This window comes from Amaranthus tricolor, chromosome 9, assembly GCF_026212465.1.
Source record: "Amaranthus tricolor cultivar Red isolate AtriRed21 chromosome 9, ASM2621246v1, whole genome shotgun sequence".
NCBI lineage: Eukaryota > Viridiplantae > Streptophyta > Magnoliopsida > Caryophyllales > Amaranthaceae > Amaranthus > Amaranthus tricolor.
The window spans coordinates 9,123,732-9,150,982 of NC_080055.1; the positions used below are offsets into that span (position 1 = coordinate 9,123,732).

Below are 27,251 nucleotides of genomic sequence, written 5' to 3' on the forward strand. Positions count from 1 at the left end.
TAGTTTGTTTGAGAAATAATTCAACCTGATTCCGAATACTCAAAATTATCGTTGACTTTCTTCACCTAAATCACTCTTAAATCATGATTACCTATTCATTCTTCAGTCTTCACTTCATTTCTGTTACTCTCTCTCTCCCTCTCCCTCTCCCTCTCCCTCTCCCTCACCTATCAATTTTCCGCCATTGAAGCTGATGTTTTCAAGTTTCCATGGCAGCAACTCGAATCGAAGTACCGATTCCGTTCACCTTAACGGAAGTTAAAGCTACTATTTCTAGTTCAAATTCTACTATTTCCGATTTAATGGAAGAATCTTCGTCAAATCCTACTGACGCCGTCATTTTCTTCGGAGTCTCTTTGGTTTTAGGTATTGCTTGCCGCCATTTTCTTCGAGGTACTCGAGTTCCGTACACTGTTGCTTTGCTCATCATTGGAATTGGCCTTGGTTCTTTAGGTATGTGATTGATGATTACATTCATATATTTTTGGTTTAATTTACTGAATTTTTATGAATTTGGTTACAATACATGGTTGTAGTTTCATATGATCAGTTTATAAAGCAATATGCAATCTATGGAATTGATTTGTTTACTATTTACTTCAGCAAGTAGCTAATTTATCTTGCTGATTTTTGCTGAATTTCATTACAATTCGTGGATATGATTTTGTGCACTGATTAAATCAGCAAGTTAATTAATCTACTGTTTTTTTTTGCTGAATTTCATTATAATTTGTAGCATTGATGTTGTTTACTGATTAATTTAACTAGTGACTAAATTAATTTAATCAATATTTTCTGAATTTTTATTACAATTTATGGAAATAATTTTATATTTAATATAGGATTATACGGAAAAATGAGAATGGAAGCTGATAACAAAAACAATATGGAGATACAAAGAACTGTGAAAACGTTGAAGTTGTAACTTGTAAGACAGATGTATATATTTGATTGCGTGAAATGATAAAAACCAATAAACAAGTTGAATTTCTGATCGCTGATTAGATTTTAGAAGTGTTGCTTAATGTTGTTTGATTGATTTAGCCTTTTGGTGCTTGAAGAGACATGTATGGTTAGCGGTTAGTACTTAGTAGTTAGTAACAAGCACAATAAAGTAAACTGTTGAATATTGAAAAGCAATGAACAAGATTCTGTCAATTACTCACTCACAAATCACTACCAAGCCAAAATTAGTTATCAAGAGAAGTAGAATTATATCATTCAATAGATTTATAATTTATAATAAAGAATGTTCAATGTCTTTCCCAAGTTCCAAGACAAGATTGAGTACTAGGGGGAGTTGATTTGGCATGTTAGTGAATTCTATGGAGAAATATGAAAGCCAGAAACATTAAATCTGTTAGCAGTTTGTCTGTTTTGCAATTCAATTTTCTTATCTGTCAATTTTTTATAATGAAAAAAATGATTGAACACAAATTGCTTGAATTACTCCTTTTATTTTCAAGTTGAGCAATATTTAAACCAAGAGAACTTGTCTAGTTCTATTCAAAGTTAACATCAATTGGCTAAATTAATGCTAACTTACTTTCTGGTAATTATTTGGGAGTAAAATATGTCATCATCTACCGGAACACATGATACAATAAACTCCCATCTTTCTCGAAGCATAATAATTAATATACAAATTTACATCACCCCCTTCCTTTTTATGTTTGTCCCTACTTAGCTTATAAAAAAAGGCTAATAAATATCCAGAAATTACATTGATTAAAACTATGAAACTTGCATAAATGCATTTGTCTTTTAAACAAATTTTGTGAAAGCTAGTTTTATAAGTTATACTGATACTAATATGAAAACTGAGAAATTATAGTATTATTTTGTTCTTAGAGACTTGTACAACAAAGAGCAGGGGCGGAGCAAAAATTGACAAATTCTATTAAGGCCCTTTGCAATTTTTTAAAATTATGTTATTTTTCTAAACAATTTTGTATCTTTAAACACCTAACATATACTAAGTAATATTGAGACCCCTAATTTTTCATAGCCCTATGCGGTTGAACATGTTGAACATGCTCAGAACCTTCTATGACAAAGAGTTACATATATAATGACAAATTTATTGTTAATATTGATTCCTACTTAGTATCTATATATGATCTATATATTCTATATTATTAATGTGCTAATGAAGATGGAAGTTGGCCCATGTCGATTTCTTAGAACTTTTTTATCGCCAAAAGACACTTTGTAATTTTGGCTAATTTGATTGATTGAAACATCTTGATTATATATATATATATATATATATATATATATATATATTATATATATATATTATATATATATATATATATATATATATATATATATATATTATATATATATATATATATATATATTATATATATATATATATATATATATACATATATATATATATATATTTATACATATATATATATATATATTTATATATATATATATATATATATATATTTATATATATAATATATATATATATATATATTTATATATATAATATATATATATATATTCATTTGGATTTTAAAAGTGTATATATATATATTCATTTGGATTTTAAAAGTAGTTTTCCTAAAATAATGCATTAATAGTTTTAAATTATGCTCCAGCAATTTAAAAGTCAAGTAGCGCCTTTGCATGTCAATTTTATCCATTACATATGCACACACATGCTGCAGCAAAGCCATAAATTTAAGCTAAGAGGGGCCGAATAGGCTAAATATAATAATTAGAACCGGAGGATTGATACACTAGCAAAATAATTTCATAAAAAATATTAAATTCCAAGTTTAGATGAGAAAATTTTGAAATTTAAAACTTGAAAAATTGGAAGGCTGTATAAAGATTCAAAGTTAGATGAGAAAATTTGCAATTTAAAACTTGAAAAATTGGAAGGCTGTATAAAGGTTCAAAGTACAAACTTTAGATTTTATTTATGCTACTTAACCACTAAACTTCACTTGATTTTATGATTCAAATTACTATAAATTAGGGGCCAAGTTAAAAATTTAATATGGACCAGGGGCATATACCTTTGCTGCTGCACACATGCAACATATATTAGATAAAAGAAGAAAATCTTGAAAAGGTAAACACAAAAGAGTGTAGTTTGGAAATTAATCTTATCTTAAAAGAATTCACTTAATTCAGATTTCCTCGGATTTTAGCCATGTGTGTGTACTTGTATTCAGATGTGGACATGTATCCTCTCTCTTTACGCATGTATATGTTTATGTTTAAGCATTTTTGATTGGTGGAATTCTTTTAATCCTTTTTCTCTTGTTGAAGGGGATATTCATACATATTTCATTGGAATCACCCTTGTAAGCCCTTTTGGATGCTTGATTTCATAGTTGATACAAAGCTATCAATACCTTGTAATTTTTTCTTTTCGTCTCTTCATAGTGCATCAATCCGTAGCACGTGTACAATTTAATTTAGTAAATCGCTACTTAAATTAGAATATTTTCATTGGAAGATATGCTGCTTCGAGTACTTGTGTTGTTCTTGTGATTGTTGTAGGTGTGTAAGACTCCTGCTTATATCATTGTACCTAATGCTGCAGAATATGGTACAAAGCATGGTGCAGGGAGGTTTGGTGATGGTATACGCATTTGTAAGTTCTCAATGTTGTTTACTTAATCATTATCTTGAGGGAATTATTCAACTGTGATTTTTTGATGCTTGAATTGTTACATTACAGGGGAAAGTATTAATCCCGAACTTCTCTTGGCTGTATTTCTACCGGCACTTCTATTTGAAAGTTCATTCTCTATGGAAATTCACCAAATAAAGGTTCTTCTACCCTTGATATTCCTACTTGTTAATTAGGCACCTTAATAAGTACTAATAATATGTTTTCTAGAAATTTTTTTTAGACAGATTTGAGTCAAAAATGGTACCACTACCAACTTGTCTGGTTCCAGAATTAATTACTCCCACTGTCATAGAGAAAGTGTTGCATTTTAAATTTTGGGCAATTCCATTACAAATGTCCTTTATTTAGTTTGCTATTTATAGTTTATATTTGTATGAGCTCCACAATCTTCACTTACTTTAATTTTTATCCACCAACTAATATTTTCTTAAAATTTGTGCAAAAGTAAATGATACATTTACTTTAAAACAGAGGGGACAATATAATTTAATTAGAATAGAAACCCTTGCAATGCACGTAGTTTTTAATGGAAATATATAAATATGTGAATTTTACACAAAGATGTAAATATAAATTATATTAATGAGGTTTAGTTTTTTTTCATAAAAATGTGATATTCGATATAATAACAATGTAAAATGTTGTTAATTAGGCACCAACTTTTAGCACTAACTTATAGTTTGGAACTCTAGATTCACATAGTGAGTTGAGAAACCGATTGAAAATGCATCATCATTGCTAGTATAGTTACCATCAAATTTATTGATTGAATCCAAATTCAAGTACAACCTCTCTTCTCCGAGAAAAAGTGACACCACATGTTTGTTATCCTCATCAACAATCTCGTTTATTGGCCGCCCTTTTGTGAAAATACGAGTAATTGATTGAACCCTCAGGAATTTTAGGATATGTGCAATCAAAAATTGTAGCCATTGGATCAGATCCATCATTTATTAATATATCTTCAGGTTATAATATATAGATAGTAGCCTCTCCATCTGTCATGACATCAATACAGGGTAAGAGCATCATCACATACAAAAGACGCCTCATAAATAGCACAACCGTTAGGGAAGGAATTGAAAAAGCTGTGGAAATGGGTAGAAATTCAGAAGGGACACCTGGACAGAAGGAATCAAATTAGTTAGCCATTCAGTTATAAAATCAGAAAATACAATGTATTTGCCACATATGGAGCATCTAGATATATTCTAGAAGATCTTAGTTATTATTGTAAGCTATTTAGCTCTATAAATATGTGGGCAAAAGGATGTAAGAATCATTTCTTGAATGGAATAGTAACTTTGGAGTAGCTAGCTCTAATTAGCACATTTTCTCTACTGTTATCTTCTTCTTTACTTTCCTATCATTCTCTTTACCCTATTGCATTTATTTTCTGTCCTAAAAATCCTTCAACAAAAACTGATACATAACACCATCATTAGATCCTCCTAGCTTTCCATCCCCGACTGTCAGAATCCAATCTGTTCATCAACTTTGGCTATATTCGGTCATAATTTCATGTTCTTTGTAAAAAAAAAACACTTTACAATCATTCCAAATCTTTGAAAAGTCGAGCACCGCGAAGATAATATTATGTCTTGTACCTTGAGAATAACTGGCAAAACTTGCCTAAAATCACCACCAAATACAAAGATTAATTCAGAAAATTACTGTTTGGACAACGAATGGCATCGCGCAAACTCATGTCTAGGGTTTCAAAGCAGTGCTTGTGAGTCATATGAGCCTGATACAAAATGATAAGTTTAGATCTTTTGAGGTGGTCGGCCAACTGACTGTTAGGTTCAATGCATCTACACATTGAATCTTCGGTAACATTAAGGGAAATTCCAAATCTTGAATGTGCAATCCCTTCCTTAGGAAGTAACAAAGCTGTTGTGCCAATTGAGGCATCATGATAGACAATTTCACCCTTTGATCTTAGACATGCACATAGGATTTTCCACATAAACGCTTCCTAGAGTCTATATAGAATTATACATCTCTTTTACCTCTTTCAATGGCTATGATAAGTAAGTTGAAAGAGAAGGGTAAAAAAGCTAAAGAAATGTTCATTTTTCGTTTTATGGGAGGAGAGAGAAACTAAAAGTTGTAAAATCTTTTTCTACTTGCGCATTCCAAAACTTTCTTCCTCAACAAATAACTGTTGATCTTTAATATAGAAACAAAATCTAAAAAATGAACTGTATGTTTTATATACTCATGAGCTTGTCTTATACACATGAAAATTTGTCACATTTTCTGAGTGTATGGGCCTAACTCACATAGATGGAGGAGAAAGGAGTATTTCTTAGGCTGGTGTAACCAACTCCCATTATAGCAATTTTGACATCAAAGTTACATATCTAACATATTTGGCAGTTTGGTTTGTAGTCTGATACTGGAACTCCATGAAGGAGTTGAACACTTAGCTATACTTACCCAATTATATTTGAGCAAGTCTTTTGTCCATATGCATGTAGCATGTACTGTACCTCTTGTTGCGGAACTCTGTATTTGTTAGTTTTTCTGTTTGCTTATACTTCATTTAGGCCTGAGGTGAATAGTGTTAACTTCTTAGACAATGAAACAAACCCTTGTATCTTATCTTGCAAAGTATTTTGAAGGTCATGGGGTATTTAATGAGCGCACACTTGCACACACACGCACAGTATACACAAGCACTCGCTTGGCATACTTGTGATGAGTTAAAATATTTGAATAATCGTTTGGTGTTTGTGCACCTATGTCTGTGCATGCATTATATTAACTTGTAATTTTGGTCTAGAACAGTAACATTTCCAAGTCATTTTGTTGGCTACAAAACAAGATGAAAAGTAGGAGTCTCATTGTGTAATTCAGGTCTTCATAGTCTTCTGAATGTTGTGTATGATGTTAGTTTTGTATTATGCTTATACTAATGGTAGTATCATAGTTATTTACTTTCATCATTCATCTCCATGTTTAATAATCCTATGTTAATTTTGCATTGTTATATCGGGAAACTTTTTAAAGGGAGAAAACACCAATCGATTATATGCTATTTGTGCAGAGATGTATGGCACAAATGGTCCTACTTGCTGGTCCTGGTGTTTTGGTATCAACCTTTTGTCTTGGGACAGCTCTGAAGGTAGGGCATTTTCATCAGCGCTTTCTTATTTGCTTTAAGATTTGTTGAGGTGATGGATGATCCTTGAGAAGCTAAGAGATAGCCTCCTACTTATTTAACCTTTAGTTAAATATGTTGGCAGATAGATTCAAATATTAATCATCAATCTTTGTACCAAAAACTGTGCTTTGCAATAGCTCTTGGCATGCTTACATGTTCCATTTGCAATCCTAATAAGATATCAATCATATTCTTGCTCTGCACTCTTTTATGACCTCTAAATTAACTTTAATGACACGTGTCTCATGACAGCTCTCATTTCCTTATGATTGGAATTGGAAAACCTCACTGTTGCTCGGCGGACTGTTAAGTGCGACTGATCCTGTAGCTGTTGTAGCACTCTTGAAGGAACTTGGTGCAAGCAAAAAATTGAGTACTATAATTGAGGGAGAGTCCTTGATGAATGACGGGTGTGCTTTTCATCTTTTTATTTTTCTGTTTATCAACTGTTTTGTTTGTATTGATTAGGTAGGATGTGGTTATCAAAGTATCTTTTCTTTCCTTGATAATTGTTTGAGTGCTATCTAATTTCTATAAATTCAAAACATTCTTGACATGAACTTTTCAGGACTGCCATTGTAGTATATCAGCTTTTTTTTCAAATGGCACTTGGTCGTAGCTTTAGTTGGGCAGCCACCCTAAAATTTTTGATCAAGGTTTCACTTGGAGCGTAAGTATAAGTCGATCTTATGGTAAAACCTGGGGAGATTTAGCATATGATAGTTTCTGACCACTAATATCAACTTCTTATTAGTGTTGGAATGGGCATTGCATTTGGAGCTTTGTCAGTATTGTGGCTTGGATACATTTTCAATGACACTGTAATAGAGATTACTTTAACACTTGCAGTGAGCTATGTTGCCTATTTTACAGTAAGTTCATTTTTCGTAATGCACAATTCAAAGTTTTCTGAACCTCTATATTGTTTCAATCTTTTGAAATTTGACTTGATTGCTGTTATGTTTAGGTGATACACAATAGTAACTTAGTTGGGTCAAGTAGGTTTTATATGTTGGGAATTTTACTGGTTTAGGAGTTATCAAGAATTAACTAGTGACATCCAGTGCTGTGGCTGGTTGTCGCCTATCTGCTATGATGGAAAATCAGCAAAGTTTATCTTTGTACATTACAAAACTGAAAGTTCTGCATCAAGTTTCTTGCAGATTCAGGTTGGTAGCTATGGTTTTAACAATCTACTGGATTTGTATTTGTTTGACTATGTGATAGGCTCAAGAAGGATCTGATGTGTCTGGCGTTCTAACGGTGATGACTCTAGGGATGTAAGTACAAGCAACATGTAACTGATTGTTAGTTGCAATGAGGAAAAATCTTTGAAATTATTAATTGCTTGGCAGGTTTTTTGCAGCAGCTGCAAGGACAACATTTAAAGGTGAAAGTCAACAGAGTTTGCATCACTTTTGGTACGTGCTGAACATTAAATACATATTTTGAGAAATACAATTTAGCCACAAGCTCAAAATTATTGAAGATATCCTACCAATCTATGTTGTTTATGATTCCCCTTAGTTGATCAACTTTTATGTGTATGTTCAGTTTTTGCTTCATATACCTTTTACTATTTATGTGTTTCTATTTATATATCTTCATTTACACACTATTTGTTGTGCGTCAGCGGAAGCAAAGATCGAAAAATAATAACAAAAACAATAAAGATTCAAACAAATAATAAAGAAAATCACACCGAGAAATTAACATGGTTCACTATCAACGTGATAGCTACATACACCGGCACTAAGAATAAACTTTCACTATGAACTATGAGATTACAACATGAACATGAGAAGCCATAACCATGGCTCTCCAAGCTTATTCTCTCTTATTTTTCCTCACTTTATGTTGCATCTCACATCCTAACCCTAATTACAAGAGGCCTTTATATAGTATACCACTAAATAAAAAGAAATTAGGTTAATAAAACAATGTAACCGTCCTGAATCTAAGAGAAACCGTCAAAGAACGTGCGAAAACTGAAAAAAAAATATCCCGTAGGCTACTTGTGGCTCGCGAAAAAGCTCCTTGGTTGCGAGCCCTCGAAAATGCTCCCTGCTCGCGAAAACCCCTTTTCCCAGAACAATAGCTTTGCTTCACACCTTCGCGATCCGTGACCTAGCTTGCGATCTACGGCATGCTTCAAAAAAAAAAAGTAATTTTGTGACATTCTTTGCGAAACACTAAAAAATCTCGCAAACCGCCAATCCCCCCTTCATCTTAAACCAATCTTAGACTTGGTTCGAGTCACAAAACCCCAACACTATTACTGTAAAAAAAACATTTAAAAATTGATTTCACTATATTAGTTGATGACGTAGTTTCATATTATTGCCATTGCCACATCTTATATGATTTCACTTTTGGAAAAGATCTCAATGTCGGTGTGTTGGGAATATTCTCTTTGCTATCTCTGACTAAGTTAAGTAACACCAAAAACATCTTGGTACCCCCTTGCCATTTTATAATCCTCAGAAAATGTTAGGTTGGCACTATATGCAATCTCGGTAAGATTGAATAATATTTGTAGCTTTGTGGCTCAGAACAAGCTGAAGAATATTTTCTTGTTATTGGCATATGTCTAGGAGTTCATTACTCCCTTTTTGTCTTCATTCCCTAAAAGAAATATGAAACAACAAGAGAAAATTAAAAGAAACACGAAAGAAGGAGAAGAACAAGAAGAAATAAATGGGAGGAAAAGTAAGAGAAAAGAAACAATTCTAGACAAGACTTTTGATCTTTGTCGTGTGTATTCTGATTCTATCACTGTGACTTTGGTAGTGGTAACATAATTGTCAATGCTACTAATGTGAACTAATGTATTGTAATCATATTGGTTATCATATTTGTAACTATATCTGGTTTGCTACAAGGTTCTATGATGATGTTTATGGAGGAACTGTTATATTTGAATACTAGTAATTAGGTTAATATACCTGTTTGTTAATTTGTCTACTTTAACATAGCTCATAAAGCTTCTGAATTTTTATTTGGCTAAGTTACAGTATAAGAATTTTCTCTATTACTTTAAAATAGTTTAGCAAATGCCTAGTTTTCCTTAATTAACCTAACTTAAAACTTTATCGGCTCTCACTGCAGGGGGATGGTGGCATACATAGCCAATACACTAATATTTATTTTGAGGTACTTTCTTCCCGTTATTTGTAAATGTAAAAGTCAAATGCGCACGAAAAAGATTATTCTTTACATTCTTTTACACATTTGTGATACCCCATTTAAATTTTTGGGTGTAAGTATGTCATTTTTGTCTTTTTGTTTCTCAAACATTGATTTATGATTCCAACATACTCTATTTTCTTCTTAGATGGGGATTCCAACATGCTCTTGAAGATTCATTTGAAATATTTTGAATTTTATTTTTCTTTAAGGTATTGATCATTTAGTTAGCAAGATCTTGAAACACAGAAATCAAATGTGTCTTAACTGGCATATTTACAAGTAGAAGAGAAAAAGAGCTTTTATTAGAAATATTGTATTGGAATTCTAAACAGCCAAACCATGATCATTGTCATCTCAGTTACCCTTCAACTGGTGTAAGCTTTAAGTGGTTTTTTCAAGAACTTTTCCCAGTAATTTAGGCAAAAAATTTCATTTGCTTTGGTAGAAATGCTTGTGGATCTTATCTTAAGGTCTGTACCTAACATATTTAGTTTTTGGCTCTTAGAGGGTGTCATAAAATCATAAACATTCCAACTAGGTGGTTATGTGGTGATTGACTTGCCAACTTTCTTTTTCTTTTCCTTATTGTTTTTTTGGACATTGCAGAAAGGAGATACCATTTAAATATATTTGTAGCTATTTGCATATTTTGTATTTTAATTTCTTTAATATTTATGGATTGCAGTGGCGCTGTCATTGCCCAAGGTGTTTTGAGCAGTGATAACATATTTGAAAATCATGGTAATGTTTGATTAGTAAACTTGTTTCTATTGCCTTGTTAATACTGCTTACATTGGTTAGTATAGAGTGAAATTCTTAGTATAGAGTTTTTTGTTTCTATTATTTCTCTTTTGATTGTCTATTACAAACTCCTCAATATAAAGAGTATATACCACCATATTTACTATATATCAATCTTCTTAATTGCACTAATTACCATAAATTTAGGCTAGAGAATATACAATAAAATATTCTTCAATATTATGTTGCTATTTCAATATTCTCTGTCTTGGGTTGTGGGCTCTTCAACGCCCAACTTGCGTAGTGTATCTTAGAATAGTTTTGCCCCCACTGCTTTTGTTGGAATGTCAGCAAGCTGCTCTTTGGATCGGACAAAAGGGATGTGTATCATTTGCTTCAAGCTTTTCTTTTATAAAATGTCCGTGAACTTCCACATGTTTGCTTTCATTATTTTGAATTGGATTTTCTCAGATGCTGATTGTTCCTTATTGTCACAATTTTGTTCACAATTCTTGTCTTGTTGGAAGCCAAGTTCGATAACTAGTTTCCTAATCCATATACTTACGTGACCATTTTTGCAATTTCTCGAAACTCAGCTCAGCACGGAATAACGCAACCACCTTATGTTTCTTGCTTTTCTATGTTACTAGATTTCCTCCTACAAGGGTAAAAGTACCCAGATGTTGAATTCCTCTCATCTCTATCTTGGGCCCATTCTGCATCTGTATAGGCTTGAATGTGAGGACATATGGAGGGGCAATAGAGAAATTTTCAATCACAATTGGCCTTCATCAAGGTTCGACCATAAGCCCCTTTCTTTTCGTAGCGATCTTAGATGAGATAACTTGAGCAATACAAGGAGATGTGCCTTAGTACATATTGTTTACCAATGGCATTATTTTGGTAAATGAGACCAGGAGGAGTTAAATGATACGTTAGAATGATGGAGACAAGAGTTAGAGTCACAAGGTTTCTATGTCGAATTAAGACAGAGTACATGAAGAGTAATTTCAACATAAACCAGATAATGAGAGACAATATAAAGCTAGAAGAGAAAGAAACTGCTTCAATTGGATGCTTCAAATACCTTGTAATGGGTACATCAAACAAGTTGTGACCCATAAAATTAAGTGTGAGTGGCAAAAATAGAGAGCGACTACTGAAATATTATGTGATTGAGGTATTCCTTTAAAGTTGAATGGTAAGTTTTATTGAATGACCATTAGATCGACGCCATTATATGGATCATAATGTTAGGCTTTTAGAAAGGAGCAGAATAAAAAGATGGGAATAGCGCAAATATTGAGGCAGAATAAAAAGATAGAATTTAAAACATAGATATAAGAAACGATTTATGAGTTGAAAATATTGAGGAAAAGATGAAAGAGAATCGTTTAAGATAGTTTGGGTATGTGCAAAGATGAGGCATTAGTAAACCGATAAGGATGATAGAAAGCTGGAGCTTGGGAGACTTAAAAAGACCGGGAGGAAGACTGAAGATGACTTGGAGGACAAAAGTGGAAAAGGATATGAATGACCTAGACTTACAAATTGAGATAGTAGAAAATTAGAATAAATAGAGAAGAAGAATCTATGTGGACGACCATTGGAACTGATATGCTGGTTTATGTAGCCGAACCCAATCTTTATGGATTAAGGGTCAAACATTGTTGTTGTTGATCCTTTTCCAGGCATTCCGTTAAGATACCGGATCATCCTGAGAGTTGCCTCTATGTGATGAACTTGTGGTTGATGCATGAATCTACTTACTATCCCACCTGTGTAGGCAATGTTTGGATGAGTGTGTGAGAGGTAGATCAATTTTCATACTAAATTCTAGTATTGTTCGCGATTGGTTAGCTCTCCTCCTTCAATTATTTGTAGGCCATGTTCACCATAATTGGTGCTTCAGCCGATTTATAATTCAATTCCAGTTTTTGTTGACAAGTGTAGGATGTACTTTTTCTGGCAGATGAATATTCCCCCTTTGATATAAGAATTTCAATTCCTAGAAACTACTTTTGTTTGAGATCTTTCATTTCAATTTCTTTGAAGAACTTCTCGTTTAATGAATTGATCTCTCCTTTGTCATTTCTAGTAATAATCATATCATCTAAATAAATGGTGAGACAAGTTATCAACGCACCATTTTTCTTGAGGAATAGTGTGTGATCAAAGTTACCTTGATGAAAGCCAAATCTTTTCATAGCAAGGGTGAATCTGTCGAACAATGCTGGAGGGGTCCGTACAAGGCCTCCCGTAATCTGCAACCAGTATTATATGAAATTTTTTTTTTGAGAAGCTGGGATGTTCTTGCATAAAAACTTACTCTTGGATTTCATCGTGACGAAAGGAATTTTCACATCAAACTGATGTAGAGGCAATTCTTTGTTTGCTACCTTTCAGAAAAGAACCGTGATGGATACTATTTTTGCCACTGGGGAAAAGGTTTCTGAATAGTCGACTGTACCCTTTTGCAACAAATCGTACATTGTATCTTTGAGTGGTACCATCAGACCTGCATTCGATTGTGAACACCTAGTTGCATCCTACGACCTTTTACCCTTTTGGAAGAGTGCATTTTTCCTATGTCCCATTCTTCCTTAGTGCATTAATCTCATCTTCCATGGCTTGTTTCCAATGCTCTCTTCTAAGGCCTTCTTTGGCTATTCTTGGAACTTTAGTTGAGTATACTGCAATATCTTGTTGATTGGATACTTTGACCTCTAAGCTTCATATTTTAGGTCGTACCTCTTTGGAGGAATTCCTAAGGTATTTCTTGGTCACAATTGTATATGGTTGGTTCTTCTCTAGTTTCTCGACTTTCATTTATGGTAACTTCATCATCATCATGTAACTATTGAACTACATGTTTGTTTACATATTCAATGTAACACGGGGATCAATTGTTTGATTTACCTCCTTGGAATTGTTGGATAGAGATGGGATGGCTAAGAGATGGGCTGCACTATTGTTTCAGAGGCTCTACTTGTTCTTTTGGGTGTGTTGTTACTGGATATGTTAACCAACTTAGATTGTTACGAAGACATCTAAGGTGGTGATAGTTGTAGGAGTTTACGAAAATATCACAATCCATAGTAGTGTACATACAGTTAGTGACGTGATCAAGCACCATACCATTTCTAATTTATCTTATATCCTACAAAAACACATTTGAAAGCTCGTGGTTTGAGTTTATTTCGGTTTCGTTTAGGAAGGTGGACATAAACTGTACATCCAAATATTCTTGGAGGTAGGGAGTGAGTAGGAGGAACAAATGTATGAGTACTTAGAGTATCCAGGGGGGTTTTGTGTTCGTGGCTGCTTGTGGGGAGTCGATTTGTTACATAGTTTGCAGTGGCAATGGCATTTGGCCAGTGTTTTTTTGGAACATAGGACTCCATCATAATAGATCGAGCAATATTTAGAAGAGTTTTATTTAACTTTTCTACAACCCATTTTGTTGTGAGGTATCACTACATGTGGTTTGTTGTATGAGTCCTTGGTTAGAATTCTTTTCATATCAAGGTTATCAGATTGAAGGATTCAGACTTGTTTCAGACTTGTTTTTGGGATTGTGAGAATCATTTTATGAAATTTTATAAACACATCATACACCTTAGATTTATGTCTAAGTGTTGTCATCAATAAATAATACATAATAGGAAAAAATTAGATTCTCCCTCATCAGAAGCAAGTCCCCATACTCAAAATGTACTAACATAAAAGGTTTAGTAGCACAACTCAAGCTAGGAGAATATGAATGTTTGTGTCTTTTTGCCAAAATACATGACTCATAGTTAAACGCTAGCTTAGAGCCATGTAGGAAAGGAAAAAGATGTTCTAAGTACCCTAAGGAGGGGTGACCAAGTTGACGTTGCCATATGCAGAGTTGTTGTTCCACAAATCCATGAATTAGCGATGCACTGCCTTATTAAGACATTTCTTTCACATAGTATAGTCCATCCTTTTCAGTACCATGCTTAATGAGACCTTCCTTGTCCACATATCTCTTACAACACAAAATTCTAAGCCTATTAGAACAATACACTCTAATTCTTTACTAATAAAAAAGAGTTTGTTAGACAGATTAGGCACAAAGAGGCAATTATGTAACGTAAGATTAGGGAGAATTTCAATCGTTCCTTCCCTCAACTATTATACACTTTCAATTTGCCGCTAGGATGAGATTTTTCTTGGAATTTTTAAATGATGTAAGATCATTGGGGTCGTATGTCATGGTGTCAGTAGCCTCGCAATCAAAAATCCATATTTTGCAACTATGTTTATAACTTGATTTTCCCGACACATTCAAAATCCATCCCTTTTGTTCAAAACACCCCTTTTTAAAAATATTGAGGGCCAAATGGGTATTTTGATTGATTTAGAAGGCTCTGTGGTTTTAAAAGGAGTTGGGGTATTTGGTTTCGTTTGGTTCATTTGAGTCGTGTCTTCTTCTGTGCCCTTCTCTCTTATGATGTTACTTGCTTCTTTGCTTAAGACCATGACTAACACGTTTTCCTCTTTCATCCTTTTTTTAGGTAAGTATTCGGTACTAAAAAGGTCCTGTGACTTATCTCCCTTTCTTCGATCATCGAACCTTTTAGGTTTAGCTGACCATTTTTCCCGACATCTCACACTTTTTTCCGTGCTTGATGTTCAAAAAACCATTCTAGGAATTCGATGATCTTGAACAACCTTCCTTGGTGTGCCTACTTCATCCATAATGGGTACAATGGAGGTGAGATTTGCCTTCTACCTCTCGTCTGAATAGAATTTTGTAGGGTTTTGATTTTGTTGCCAACCCACTTTCGATCCTTGAGGGGTCTTACTCCAATGATAAATTCCCTGTGAGGATTTCCCTTGCCATCTCTCTTTGAATGATTGCATAAGCTTCTTCCACATAAGGTAAGGGTTATTTGTTTAGTATGATGTCCCTTCGATCTTTAAGGTATTGTCTATGGCAGCCAAAAATTGGTGAAGTCTTTGTTTTTGTGTGATTTCATTGTAAAGTCTGATGTCTTCTGGGTGTTTCGTGGGATTTGGTACCCTCCCATCAATCTCTTTCCAAATTATAATCATCTGCCTATAAAATACCTCAATAGAATCCCGATCGTGCTTCAGTGCATTTGTTTTGACTGTTAGGTCATATACTTGCAGTCCATCTTGTCCACAGCTGTAAAGGGATCCGATCCCTTTGCATAAATCTTGGCCATCAATTAATTGAGAAATTGATTGACTAAATTAGTCTCAATATTCTCTATCACCTAAGAAATCACAACTACATCTTGTGGTGTCCATCTCGCATACCTTGGGTCGTTTGGAGATGATGGGGAAGCAATGATGTGATTGAGCTTTTCCCGCCTACTTATGGCCAGGTACATGAGTTTGGACCATTTGGTTTAGTTTGTTCGTTGAGTTTTTCTTTGAGATTTATGGCTTGATTTGAAATTGTCTCATGAACTGCAAAATTTGTAGCAATTGGTTCATAGCGACTGGTTTTTCAGTCAATTCTGAGTTTGTGTTTGGTTCGACGGGTTCCGACATCTTATCAGGTGAGAAATGGTAGATGATGAGGCTTAAAAAAAATTTTGGTCCCTTGAACCACCGTCGGCTTTGATACCATAAAAAGTGGAATACACTGTCAGTTTAAGGGTTTTTTTATTTCTGTTTTTTTTATTGAAAAGGTTATTTTATTTCTGTTAATTCTCTCTTAATTGTCTCTTACAAAATCCGCAATATGAAGAGTATGAACTACCATATTTAAAATATATCAATCTTCCTAATTGCACTAATTTAGGCTAGAGAATATACAGTAAAATATTCTTTAATAATCTGTTGCTATTTCAATGTTCTGTTTCTATTTCCTACTGTTGGAACTTGGAAGATGTTTGTGCTTCCTATCCTCCTGATTTCATATAATAGCAATATGTAGTTACATATGTGTGTTGTTACTTTTCCGACAATAGTTTGAAAAACATAAAACGTGGTTGGAATAAACCCTTTAACACAAGAGATGAGGACAAATTCTTACAGTGATTTAAATTTTAGTGAGTGATGGTTGGTGATCATGGTGATAATTAAGAAGGTAATTCATTAAAAATGAATATTAACAATGGTATCATTAGCAATCACTTAAACCTAGTGAAATGGTTTTACAAATTACAAATTATTCAACCTGTTCTCTTTTCCTCTGCTGCATACACCTTTTGTCTACATAATCCTTTTATTTGTATTCTACTCACCAATGTTTTGTTTTTAATCAGGTATTTCGTGGGGCTATCTGATCCTTCTTTATGCATATGTCCAAGTTTCCCGTGTAGTGGTGGTAGTTGTTTTGTTCCCATTTCTACGATATTTTGGCTATGGTTTGGACTGGAGAGAAGCTATAATTTTAATCTGGTCAGGCTTGCGTGGAGCTGTAGCATTATCTCTTTCATTGTCTGTTAAGGCAAGTTTTCCATTTTTCATGCTTCCCTTGAAGACATTGATGCTTTATGTTTGATCAGTGCTTTTTTTTTTTTCCAATCTTTTTGTGTCTTGAACTGGCTTTAAATCATTTGTGCAGCATTAAGAACTTGGGTGAGTGTTCTGCATGCCACTAGTGTTGTTTCATACCTCTTTGATCATGGAATTCTTGGTATTTGGATTGCTTAATATGGTTGTCATATATGCCTACGTAATGCTTTTATTGATTTATATATTTTGGCTACTTTTTTCCATGTACAATGATCAATATGGTTATCATATTATGTTAATTTGAAGGTACTTATATTTTGTCTACAGCTACTCATCATATAGTTGATATAAATATGTGTGCAGTGTGCACCCTAAATATAATTCTGTAAATTTACTGGAACTCGACGATCTTGCCCCCTCATTCCCTTCTCTGTACTCTAAATTTTTCGTTCTATGTTTTCTCATTCTTTTGTCTTGATAGCTATCTTTTATTGGATATCAACCTTTTATTTTCTTAAATCACAGAGTTCTAGTAGCAACCAAGGACCTCTCAGTTTGCAAACTGGAACCCTGGTATGAACCTGACAAGCATATGATATACTTGAGATCTAACCAAGATATGGACATAAAAATGCTTGAAACTTATTGCATCTGTGAGCTCATTTTTTTGATTTTGTTTTGGTTGCAGTTCGTTTTTTTCACAGGTGGAATAGTAATTTTGACACTGATCATAAATGGATCAACCACACAATTCATCTTGCATTACTTGGGGATGGACAAGTTATCAAAAGCAAAGGTAATCTTTCCTCTCGTATCCCATAATTCTGTGCTTCAATCAAAAAGGTTGTTTCCGGTTCATCCTTGATAGCAAACATCATTTGTAACTTTGATAATGACTACACATGATTTGATGAGTCATTTCACTATAGTCCGTTATGAGTCCTGGAGAATTATAAACATGGAAAAAAACCAGTCGATGCATTTACAAAACTGTCACAAATAACGGCTATAACCGAGTAATAACACGAATCGTGGGCGACGCGGTGTGATTTTTTGAAAAAAAATCACAAAGGGAGAGTCTTGAGCTTATAATCACATTTTTGTTATTGAACTACTTTTATTATTATTCAATAATATCCCCATTGCTAATATTATTGCATTGTATGAGGTTCTTTTAGAGGATAATTAATTACTTCACTTATTGATTGATTATATTGTTTAACGAATAAAATTGTAAGTAACTAATACTATCTGTAATCATTAAAGCTAATGGGTATTAATAAAATGTTATCTGAAGATTTTTAGAATGGATAACTTTTTTTACAATTTAGGAAGATGTTAGAAATTTTTTTATTATTCTCAACAAATAATGTTATCACGTTATGTAATGGTCAAAGCAGAGTTGTAACCATGAAAATTCATGCACAGTTATATAATGGGATTTTACGTCGTGACAACTCTCAAACAAGTTACATAATGACCGTTACATAACGTAATTGGTGAGCTTTTATTCCATGATTATAAATCATAGTGCAATTCAATAAAGGATGGATCATATAGCATGGATGAGCTGTAAAGGTTTTCAAATCTATCAAAAGATATTATGTGCTTCACAAAGATGAAAAAACCACATTTTAGGCTTGTTCAAGGGATAGTATATGCACTTATTTGGTGGGACGAAAACCAAATCACCTTGTCAATGCATGACTCACTTGACTGTGACCATTACTGCAATTGTGACCAAAATCTCATTTTGAAAATCTCTTATAGCACAAAGAGAGAACTCGCCCAAAAGACTAGCCTAGTAAGTGAGAGAGCTCATTTATTCTATAAGCCCCACATTAGTTTGCCCATACAACTGATGTGGGATAAATTCTATAATCTTGTAAGGGCCTTAAATCCATTCAATTTCAAAATCATTAGCTCCATCTAGAAGAATATTTAAGACAGTGTAGGAAACATTTTTCGAAGAATATGCAAGTATGCAATTTACAATAATTGTTGTTGATCTCTCTAACGCTATGTTTGGGTAACAATTTCCAGAGATTGAGACTTTAACATAAATAATTCATCTAATCTTTCTAAATCCCTTCTCCCCTCCTATTTTGAAATCCAAACAAGAAATCCTTCATCCTTCCAAAACCCTCCCCTTCCTTTCCCCTTATTTCCTTGCATCCAAAGTCCAAACACACCCAAAGAGAGCATATAGAATATGTATTGAAGGTGCTAATTTCTAAAAATAGAAAGCACATTTTTTATTTGAAAAGGTTCCCTTAGTGTAGTAGCTGGTTTGAATTTGTGTATTCTTAATTATCTTTTCCTTATAGCTGATATTCTCTAACTGGAAAAATAGAGAAAACTAGGTCATAGAACTTTTCTACAATTGTGATGTTGAACTTTGTTTTTTTTTTTCTTTGGGATTTGTGATTAAGAGGAACATGAGTATTAAGCACAATGACGACATATAAAAGATTGGATGCTTTATTTCAGCTTGTCTATGGCTCTATGCTATGTGTTCTTGGTATGAGCCACCATAAAATTCTTGATAATCATCAAGCCTCCTGATTCAAAAATTGTAGTTTTTCAAATAATCATCAAGCCATCTTGATGAATTTCAGAGTTTCCAGTAAGTCTCCTATATAGTTGGTTATTCTTATTTAGGTTGGTGAAAAGGAAAGGAATCAATACAGAAAATGAAGGGAAAGGTTTTAGAGCCTGCACCCCATGGGTTTGGGTTGGAGGAATTAAATTAAATGGCCTTCGACAATTGTTATAATTGTTAGAAATAAACTAATTGACTTTCTCTATCTCTCATCATGAATTATGCCTGTACTTCTCTCTTGTTTGATAGACGATCTTCCAAGTTAACTCTTTCTGTGACACTCTGAAAGCATTACTACTCCCCCAAGCTTTCGTCTTTGGACTGGAACCTTCGTGTTGAATCCTATGCCTACCTTTTTCACTACCTTTCTTTCTTTTCTCCCTTTCTCTAGCTTGTGATAGTTTCAATGTTCAAATAAGTGGTTGTGAAAGCCTTTATTGGGCCTTGATGATAAGTCTTCCTAGGATTGATTTTCTACCATAGGAATTATAGGAAATTGGGCCAGCCATAAGGAGGCAAATTACTTTCTCTGATAAAGTCACTTTTAGTACTTCAATTGCGGAACACTCTAATCTGGATTGGATAAACGGAGAAAAAAGTTCTTTGATTCTTTTGATCCTCATGAAGTGGATTTTTGACTACTAATTTCTTTTAGTATTTATATAGTGGGGAACACAGCTGGGCATGCATTGCACACCCCAGCTCCTTCATGTGTCCATTGATCATCATTGTCATGACCATATGTAACATTCTAGAAGTGACAAGTTTATTTAAATCTTTAAGTACAGCTTTAGAGTGATAGCTGCCTCAGTAGTGTACTTTTTTGAGTTTAACCTAATATGGAATGCCATGCTCACTCTTTCATATGGATGACTGCAATGTTACTAGCTTGATATTCTGGTCAGCCATTGTTTGGGGCTCTTTTATCGTCTGACTTGCGTTCTCTCACATTCTTTCATCTAGTTGAGCAACACTTAGTTTGATGCAAATAAGTTCACATCTCACTTTGTTCGTAGAGGCCTCATGGCACAAATTGGGAAATGATTATGGTGATACTGATAGGGTAAATTCTTTGATTGTGAGATTGTATTAGTGATTTCGATTCTAGTACAGTTTTCTGTTCTTTTGTAGTTCTCAACAATATGTAAAGCTGGGAGATGAAAGCCATTAGGCAAGGTGAATCATGAAAACAGGTATGCATATAGAGCACTAAAGGATAAATGATGGAGAAAATAAAAAAATAGAAACGCTAAAAGTAAACAAAGGAACTTGAGGGGAGTATTGAAGTCTTGTCCACTTCTTGAACACCTTTAACTAGGAACGTCCAAGCTATTTTTTGAATTGTGTTTGGTTATCTTATTATTCAATGGTATACTACACTTAGGGTGTAACAACGACTGAGAAAAGTTGTTTTGCTGTGACGTGGTAGGAGACCATTGGCCTGAAAGCAAAATAATGTTTGTTTGTATGAGAAGTTTGTAGGTCCCTTAAGAGGTGTAACAGACACCATAGATAGAGGCGTTAATCTAATTCCCATGCTCAATTTTGGCTGGCTGCAGTGGGCGGTCCATGTTCATTCTCAAATATATTTAAAAGGCGGCTCCTTGTCGCACCAATTCAACAAACCATAGGAAGATGAAATATTCAAAATTGAGTATCCATTTTTCCACAAGCAATGTGGGACAATTATAAAATGTTTTTTATGAAGCATTTTTATCCAACACTCTTAATGACATGTATAATTTTGTGAGATATGCGAATAGAAAAAGAGAATCTACAAAGCAATAGTGTGGGAAGAAGATTCAAATAACAAATGCGATGCTGAACTGATGTATGCTATGGTTTTTAAATTTTGTATGATGCATGCTTGTGTCTCGCAAAGTGTATTTTTCTTTTATGACCTTTGTGTTTTTCACAATTTGTTTGTTTCTTTCCCTTTATATTTTTGTTTGAAGTTTCTGTCACTTTGGATGTACAAGTTATCTATTATTGCTCCTTTTTCCAGAGACGTGTATTGGATTTTACACAATATGAAATGGAAAAGAAGGCATTAGAGGCTTTTGGTGACCTTGGTGAAGATGAAGAACTGGGACCTACTGACTGGCCAACCGTCAAAAGATATATTAAAAGCTTAAGCATTTCTGGGGAACGCATCCACCCCCATGATGCTTCTGAATCTTCTGAAATTGGGGGTTATTTGGATCTCATGAATTTGAAAGACATGCGTGTGCGCCTCCTGAATGGTACTGAGTTTTGCTTTACTCTCCCTTATACGAGTATACCACTCACGCTCCACTAAAAATTTAGGATCTATCAATTATATTAGCTTTTATCTCCAATATTTTTGTTTATCCACCAGCTCATATTGTTCATTTGAGATGTTTTGATAAGATTTGCTTCTAATTTTTTCTTTTCGCTCGGATGTGAGCCTCAGTTGGCAAGTCAGATATGTGATGTGTTATGTGAGGTTTTTTTTTAGTGATTGGATTTGAATTAGAAGTTGGTTCTCGCATGTTTTTAGGGATTTATACTTATGTTTGCTTTGTTTGGTGGGAGAATCATTCATCTGGTTGGCACAGGTGTAAATTTTGTGTAACATGATGGTTTGTACCTTGCCTATTGAGAGATCATTCTTAGTTGTCTGCATGTTGCTTATTTCATTTATACCCATGAAATTTCATGCATCATATGGAAACACTAGTTGGATGGTATATTAAAACTTTTATCTGATTATTGCTTAGTCAGATTTTAGCCATCACACAATATGCTTCCTTCTTGGACATCAACTTTGATGATAATATTCACATTTCTCAAAACCAGGTGTTCAAGCTGCTTACTGGGTGATGCTTGATGAAGGAAGGATAACACAAGCTACTGCTAGTATTTTAATGCAATCAGTGGATGAGGCACTCGATTTGGTGGATCGTGAGCCATTATGTGATTGGAAAGGGTTAAAACAGAATGTTCATTTTCCAAATTACTACAGGTTCCTCCAACGCAGCATCTATCCAAAAAAGCTGGTTACATTTTTCACAGTTGAAAGATTAGAATCTGCATGCTACATATGTGCTGCGTTTCTCCGGGCCCATAGAATCGCTCGTCGGCAACTGCATGGCTTCATTGGTAAGTGCACTTTCAACATTGTCTATCTTTCTGCTTTTGGTTATACAGTTTAACTATATGCTTAACTTGATGCTGTTGTGATGCCTACTTTATTAGATAATAGAGACTTTCTAATTATAAAAAGATGGAGAAATGAGGGGGTTTTGAAAATTAAATGTATCTCATTACTATTTTCTAGAGGAAAAGGGATTGTTTGGTTTGAAGGAAAATGTTTTCCGTGGAAAGTAGTTTTTCATGAATTCTACTTTCACATGGAAAATGCAAATGATATTTACTTCTCTTTTGTCTAGTTTGATGGTTTATTAATCTAAGGGAGAAATGGAGATGTTGGAAATGGGAGAGGGGAGAAAAATTGCTTTCCTTCTAAGTTTTGAGGAAATGTTTATATAGAAATGGAAAACTCTTTCCTCCCTAGTTTTCCTTTTAAATCTTTTGTCAAAACAAACAATGCAAAATGAGAAAATCAGTTTTCCGAAAAGCAGTCTCCTAACCACACCCCTAATTGACAACTGATGCATTTCTGTAAATTCATTTGAAGGAAAAGTCCTTGTAAGTTATTCCATTTGCAAACCATAATTTGTAAAACTGTTAATCCCTTTGACAATTTGACCTAGCTGGACTCTTAATAAGTGAGTTTTCTGTAGAGGTCATGTTTTTGCAAAATGCACTTATTGAGATCCTTTCCTGTAGGAAATAATCTTCACATATCACAGGTATTAATTAATAAAATAACCTTTCCTGTGGAGGTCAACTATATTCTATATTTTTACGAATTTTCCCTATAATTGTCATGTTTTATTATGGACACTATGATACAGGTGACAGTGACATTTCTACTGCTGTCATTAATGAAAGTGAGGCTGAAGGAGAGGAAGCAAGGAAATTTTTGGAAGATGTCCGCACTACTTTCCCACAGGTATTGATCGCTGATATATTATCCTTCTTTGACTTCACAATGGAACTCATATGCAACTGATTTTCGTATCTTACATTTTCTATCATAAAATTTAGGAGAATATATTAAAAAAAACCGGAAGAGAAAATTTTGAGCTCTATAGAAGCGCAAAAAACACCAATCGACACATGCTTTTATTTTGAATTTCCAAATTAATTCCATTATAAGAAATGTTCTTGATGCTTATATAAGTATATAAGCCTTAGGATTCCTTTATTGTAGCCCTTAATTTAAACAGGTTACATTTCTGCTTTCCCAATTAAGATTTGACAAATGAAAATCATGTATGGGAATCACAGGTTTTACGAGTTGTAAAGACAAGGCAAGTAACACATGCGGTATTGCAGCATTTGATTGATTATGTTCAGAGCCTAGAGAAGGCAGGGTTACTGGAAGAGAAAGAGATGCTTCATCTTCATGATGCTGTCCAGGTAACTCAAATTTTTTATTTAGAAAGAATTTAGTCTTTCGGTTAGGTATTTTTATCAACAAAAATCTGTTTTTTGCAGACTGATTTGAAAAGACTTCTACGTCATCCTCCTACAGTTAAGATTCCAAAGGTTGGAGATCTGGTTAGCACTCATCCATTTCTAGGAGCACTTCCTGCTACTGTTCGTGAGCTGCTTGTCGGTTCTACCAAAGAAGAAGTTAAAGTGCGTGGTATGACTCTATACAAGGAAGGTGGTAAGCCAAGTGGGATATGGCTTATATCAAATGGGGTGGTGAAGGTAACTGAGAAAGTGTCTTTGCATGTACTTTAAAGTTCAATGACAATGCTTAATTGATGGAAACCGTCTATTTGCAGTGGGCCAGCAAGAACAGGAAAAATAAGCATTCTTTGCATCCAACTTTTACTCATGGAAGTACTTTGGGCCTGTATGAAGTGCTGATTGGAAAACCCTATTTTTGTGATATGATAACAGATTCTGTTGCAGTTTGCTTCTTTGTTGAAGCGGAGAAGATTCTTTCAGCTCTGGGATCAGATTCTGCTGTGGAGCATTTCTTCTGGAAGGTATGTCCATGTGCTATATTTTTGTCTCAAATAGTTTCCTCAGAGTTTACGGAGCCCGAGTAATGGAGCAGTTTGATTCTGTGTTCAGAAATTCAGAAATTAGCCCTCCTGCTAGTCCCTATTATCTTTAGGAGGGAGGAAACAGGGTGAACCATCGGGTGGAGCTGGGGAGGGAATAGGAGAAACTCTGTTGGCGAACCCATGTATCAGTAGGACTGAGAAAAAAAAGCAACGAGGTCTCCGTTTACTACATTGTCATCTTTACATTTATACTAACGCTTTAAGATTGGTATTACTAAGACGCCACTATCTACTTTGAGTAATGGAAAAGTGAGGTTTGGGATGATGTGGGAACTATTCCCAGATTATAGGAGCATGTTCTTAAACACACCAATTCATCTGGCATAATGTGTGCGGTTATAAAAATTTTGAAAGCTGTGTTTAGCTATTATACTGCATTACTGTCCAAAGAAGATTGTTGGTGTATTAACTGTATGCTGTATTGATTTGAGGGATGTAAAAAGCCTTTTCTAACTGGTGTTGTTACGAAATACTCCCTACATCCCTCTTAATTTGCTACATTTTCCATTTGATGATCTCATTGAATTTGTTGCATTTTCTTTTGGGGGCATGGATCCACGCATCACCTATTTTCATCCACTCATTTCAAAAATTTTATATTGTTCTCCCCTTAACCCAACTAAACAGTAAAACAATCACAAATATTGCAAATTGTGCAGGACAAAGTACTAGTTAACGCTTTTAACTATAATAACTTTTCCAGGAAAGTATCATTGTTCTTGCCAAAGTCCTCCTTCCTCAAGTTTTTGAGAGCCTGTCATTGCAAGATATGAGGATGCTCGCTGCTGAGAGGTCAACACTGAACACGTACCTGAGGGGAGAAACTGTAGAAGTCCCTCCACATTCTATTGGGTTTCTATTAGAAGGCTATATTAAAAGCCATTCTTTTGTTGAAGAACTAATAACTTCACCAGCAGTTATGTGGCCTGCGCGAGGAAATTCAAGCTTCCTTAGCCAAGAAAGTTCTGGTCAGTGATTCATATACAGCTTTCACTTATATTTTCCTTTTTCTGCTCTTTTTTTGGGTTTTATCACTCTTGACATTTGGCTTTGTGTAGGACATAAATCAACCAGCTTTTCCCATCGAGGAACTTCATACTCTGTGGAGACTAGAGCTAGAGTCATTTTGATGGATATGGCTACTTTGCAAGCTGATTCTACTCTCCCAAAACGGAAATCCTCATTGTCACTGCACGAACAGTCCTCGAGATCTCTCACTAGAGAACATGGCAGTCTTCTGAGTTGGCCTGAGCATCACTACAACTCGCATCAGCATCTGGCAGATGGCAAAGAAACAGATGAGAACAGAAACAATTTTTCAGCTAAAGCAATGCAGCTGAGCATGTTTGGCAGCACGGTAACTTCAGTCTTCGCTTTTATAAGATGCTAGGCAGTCGGAAACTTCAACACTGATCTAAGAACTTCCGTACCACCTTATTAATGATGCTTTGTGTTTTCCCCTTTTTATATGTTAACTTGTGGAACCTGCTGTCCTAGAAATAATTCTTTTTACACACATTATTACGCCCCTCCCCCTAATCTTACCGACCTGGTTGAGAACCAATTCATTTTTAAAATTTTCTAGGTAAGAGATGCTCCATTGCGAACACGAAGTTTTCAAGGCTATACTGGCGGAATCCCTTCACATATCCATTCATATCCCCAAATCACTGTTGGTCAAGATCGACGTCCCCTTACCTCTGCAAAATCAGAAGGATCTACTACTGTAAGGAAGAGACTCGAAGAGGAAGTCACGAGAAAAGATCTTCTACCTCCATCCCATACTAGGAAGCCAAGTCAGGCAAGAGATGATTCGAGCTCTGAATCAGGTGGGGAAGATGACTTTGTTGTGAAAATTGATTCCCCGAGTAACCTCTCTTTCCGCCAAGCCCCTTGATAGCTCTATTTTCTCCTCAACTCTGCCTCTTTGTTTGATTACATCTATATTCCTCTTATTTATCGTGTGAACTTTATTGTGCTGATTTGTGAATCGTTTTTGATGTAAATTATAGAAGAAATCGGCAGTTTTTGCCTGGCAGAACGAAAACGAAGATTCTGAAGTTACCCCTGTTATGTTCAAGTACTTTATAGTTTGTAGGATTGAATGTGTCTGAAAGCTGTAATAAATTTTCCATTTTTCAGCAACCAGTCACTGCCGGTGAGGTTGAACTGAGTTGGTCTCTTCTCTCTACTGTACAATTTGAGGTATTACTTCTACCAAGATTTATAACTGCATCAATAATTTATATTTTGTCA

The 27,251-nt window shown here is 34.4% G+C and overlaps 1 protein-coding gene across 2 annotated transcripts; it reads left to right on the top strand.

The window, feature by feature from the left end:
* On the top strand, nt 1-27,251 carry LOC130823659 (sodium/hydrogen exchanger 8). 2 transcript variants are annotated; one of them, XM_057688374.1, is made up of 23 exons: nt 1-453; nt 3,572-3,622; nt 3,710-3,801; nt 6,717-6,794; nt 7,086-7,243; nt 7,402-7,503; nt 7,588-7,705; nt 8,061-8,113; nt 8,189-8,254; nt 9,942-9,986; nt 10,708-10,763; nt 17,030-17,214; nt 17,748-17,795; nt 17,911-18,018; nt 21,830-22,067; nt 22,645-22,947; nt 23,766-23,863; nt 24,202-24,333; nt 24,412-24,630; nt 24,708-24,914; nt 25,699-25,963; nt 26,054-26,352; nt 26,581-27,251. In XM_057688374.1, exons 1-23 carry the CDS (start codon nt 210-212, stop codon nt 26,890-26,892), a joined length of 3,477 nt encoding a protein of 1,158 aa, XP_057544357.1. In that variant the 5' UTR covers nt 1-209; the 3' UTR covers nt 26,893-27,251. The 2 variants fall into 2 exon arrangements, with proteins under 2 accessions (XP_057544357.1, XP_057544358.1); XM_057688375.1 differs by lacking the exon at nt 1-453 and adding an exon at nt 2,650-3,329 and having other exon boundaries at nt 3,529-3,622.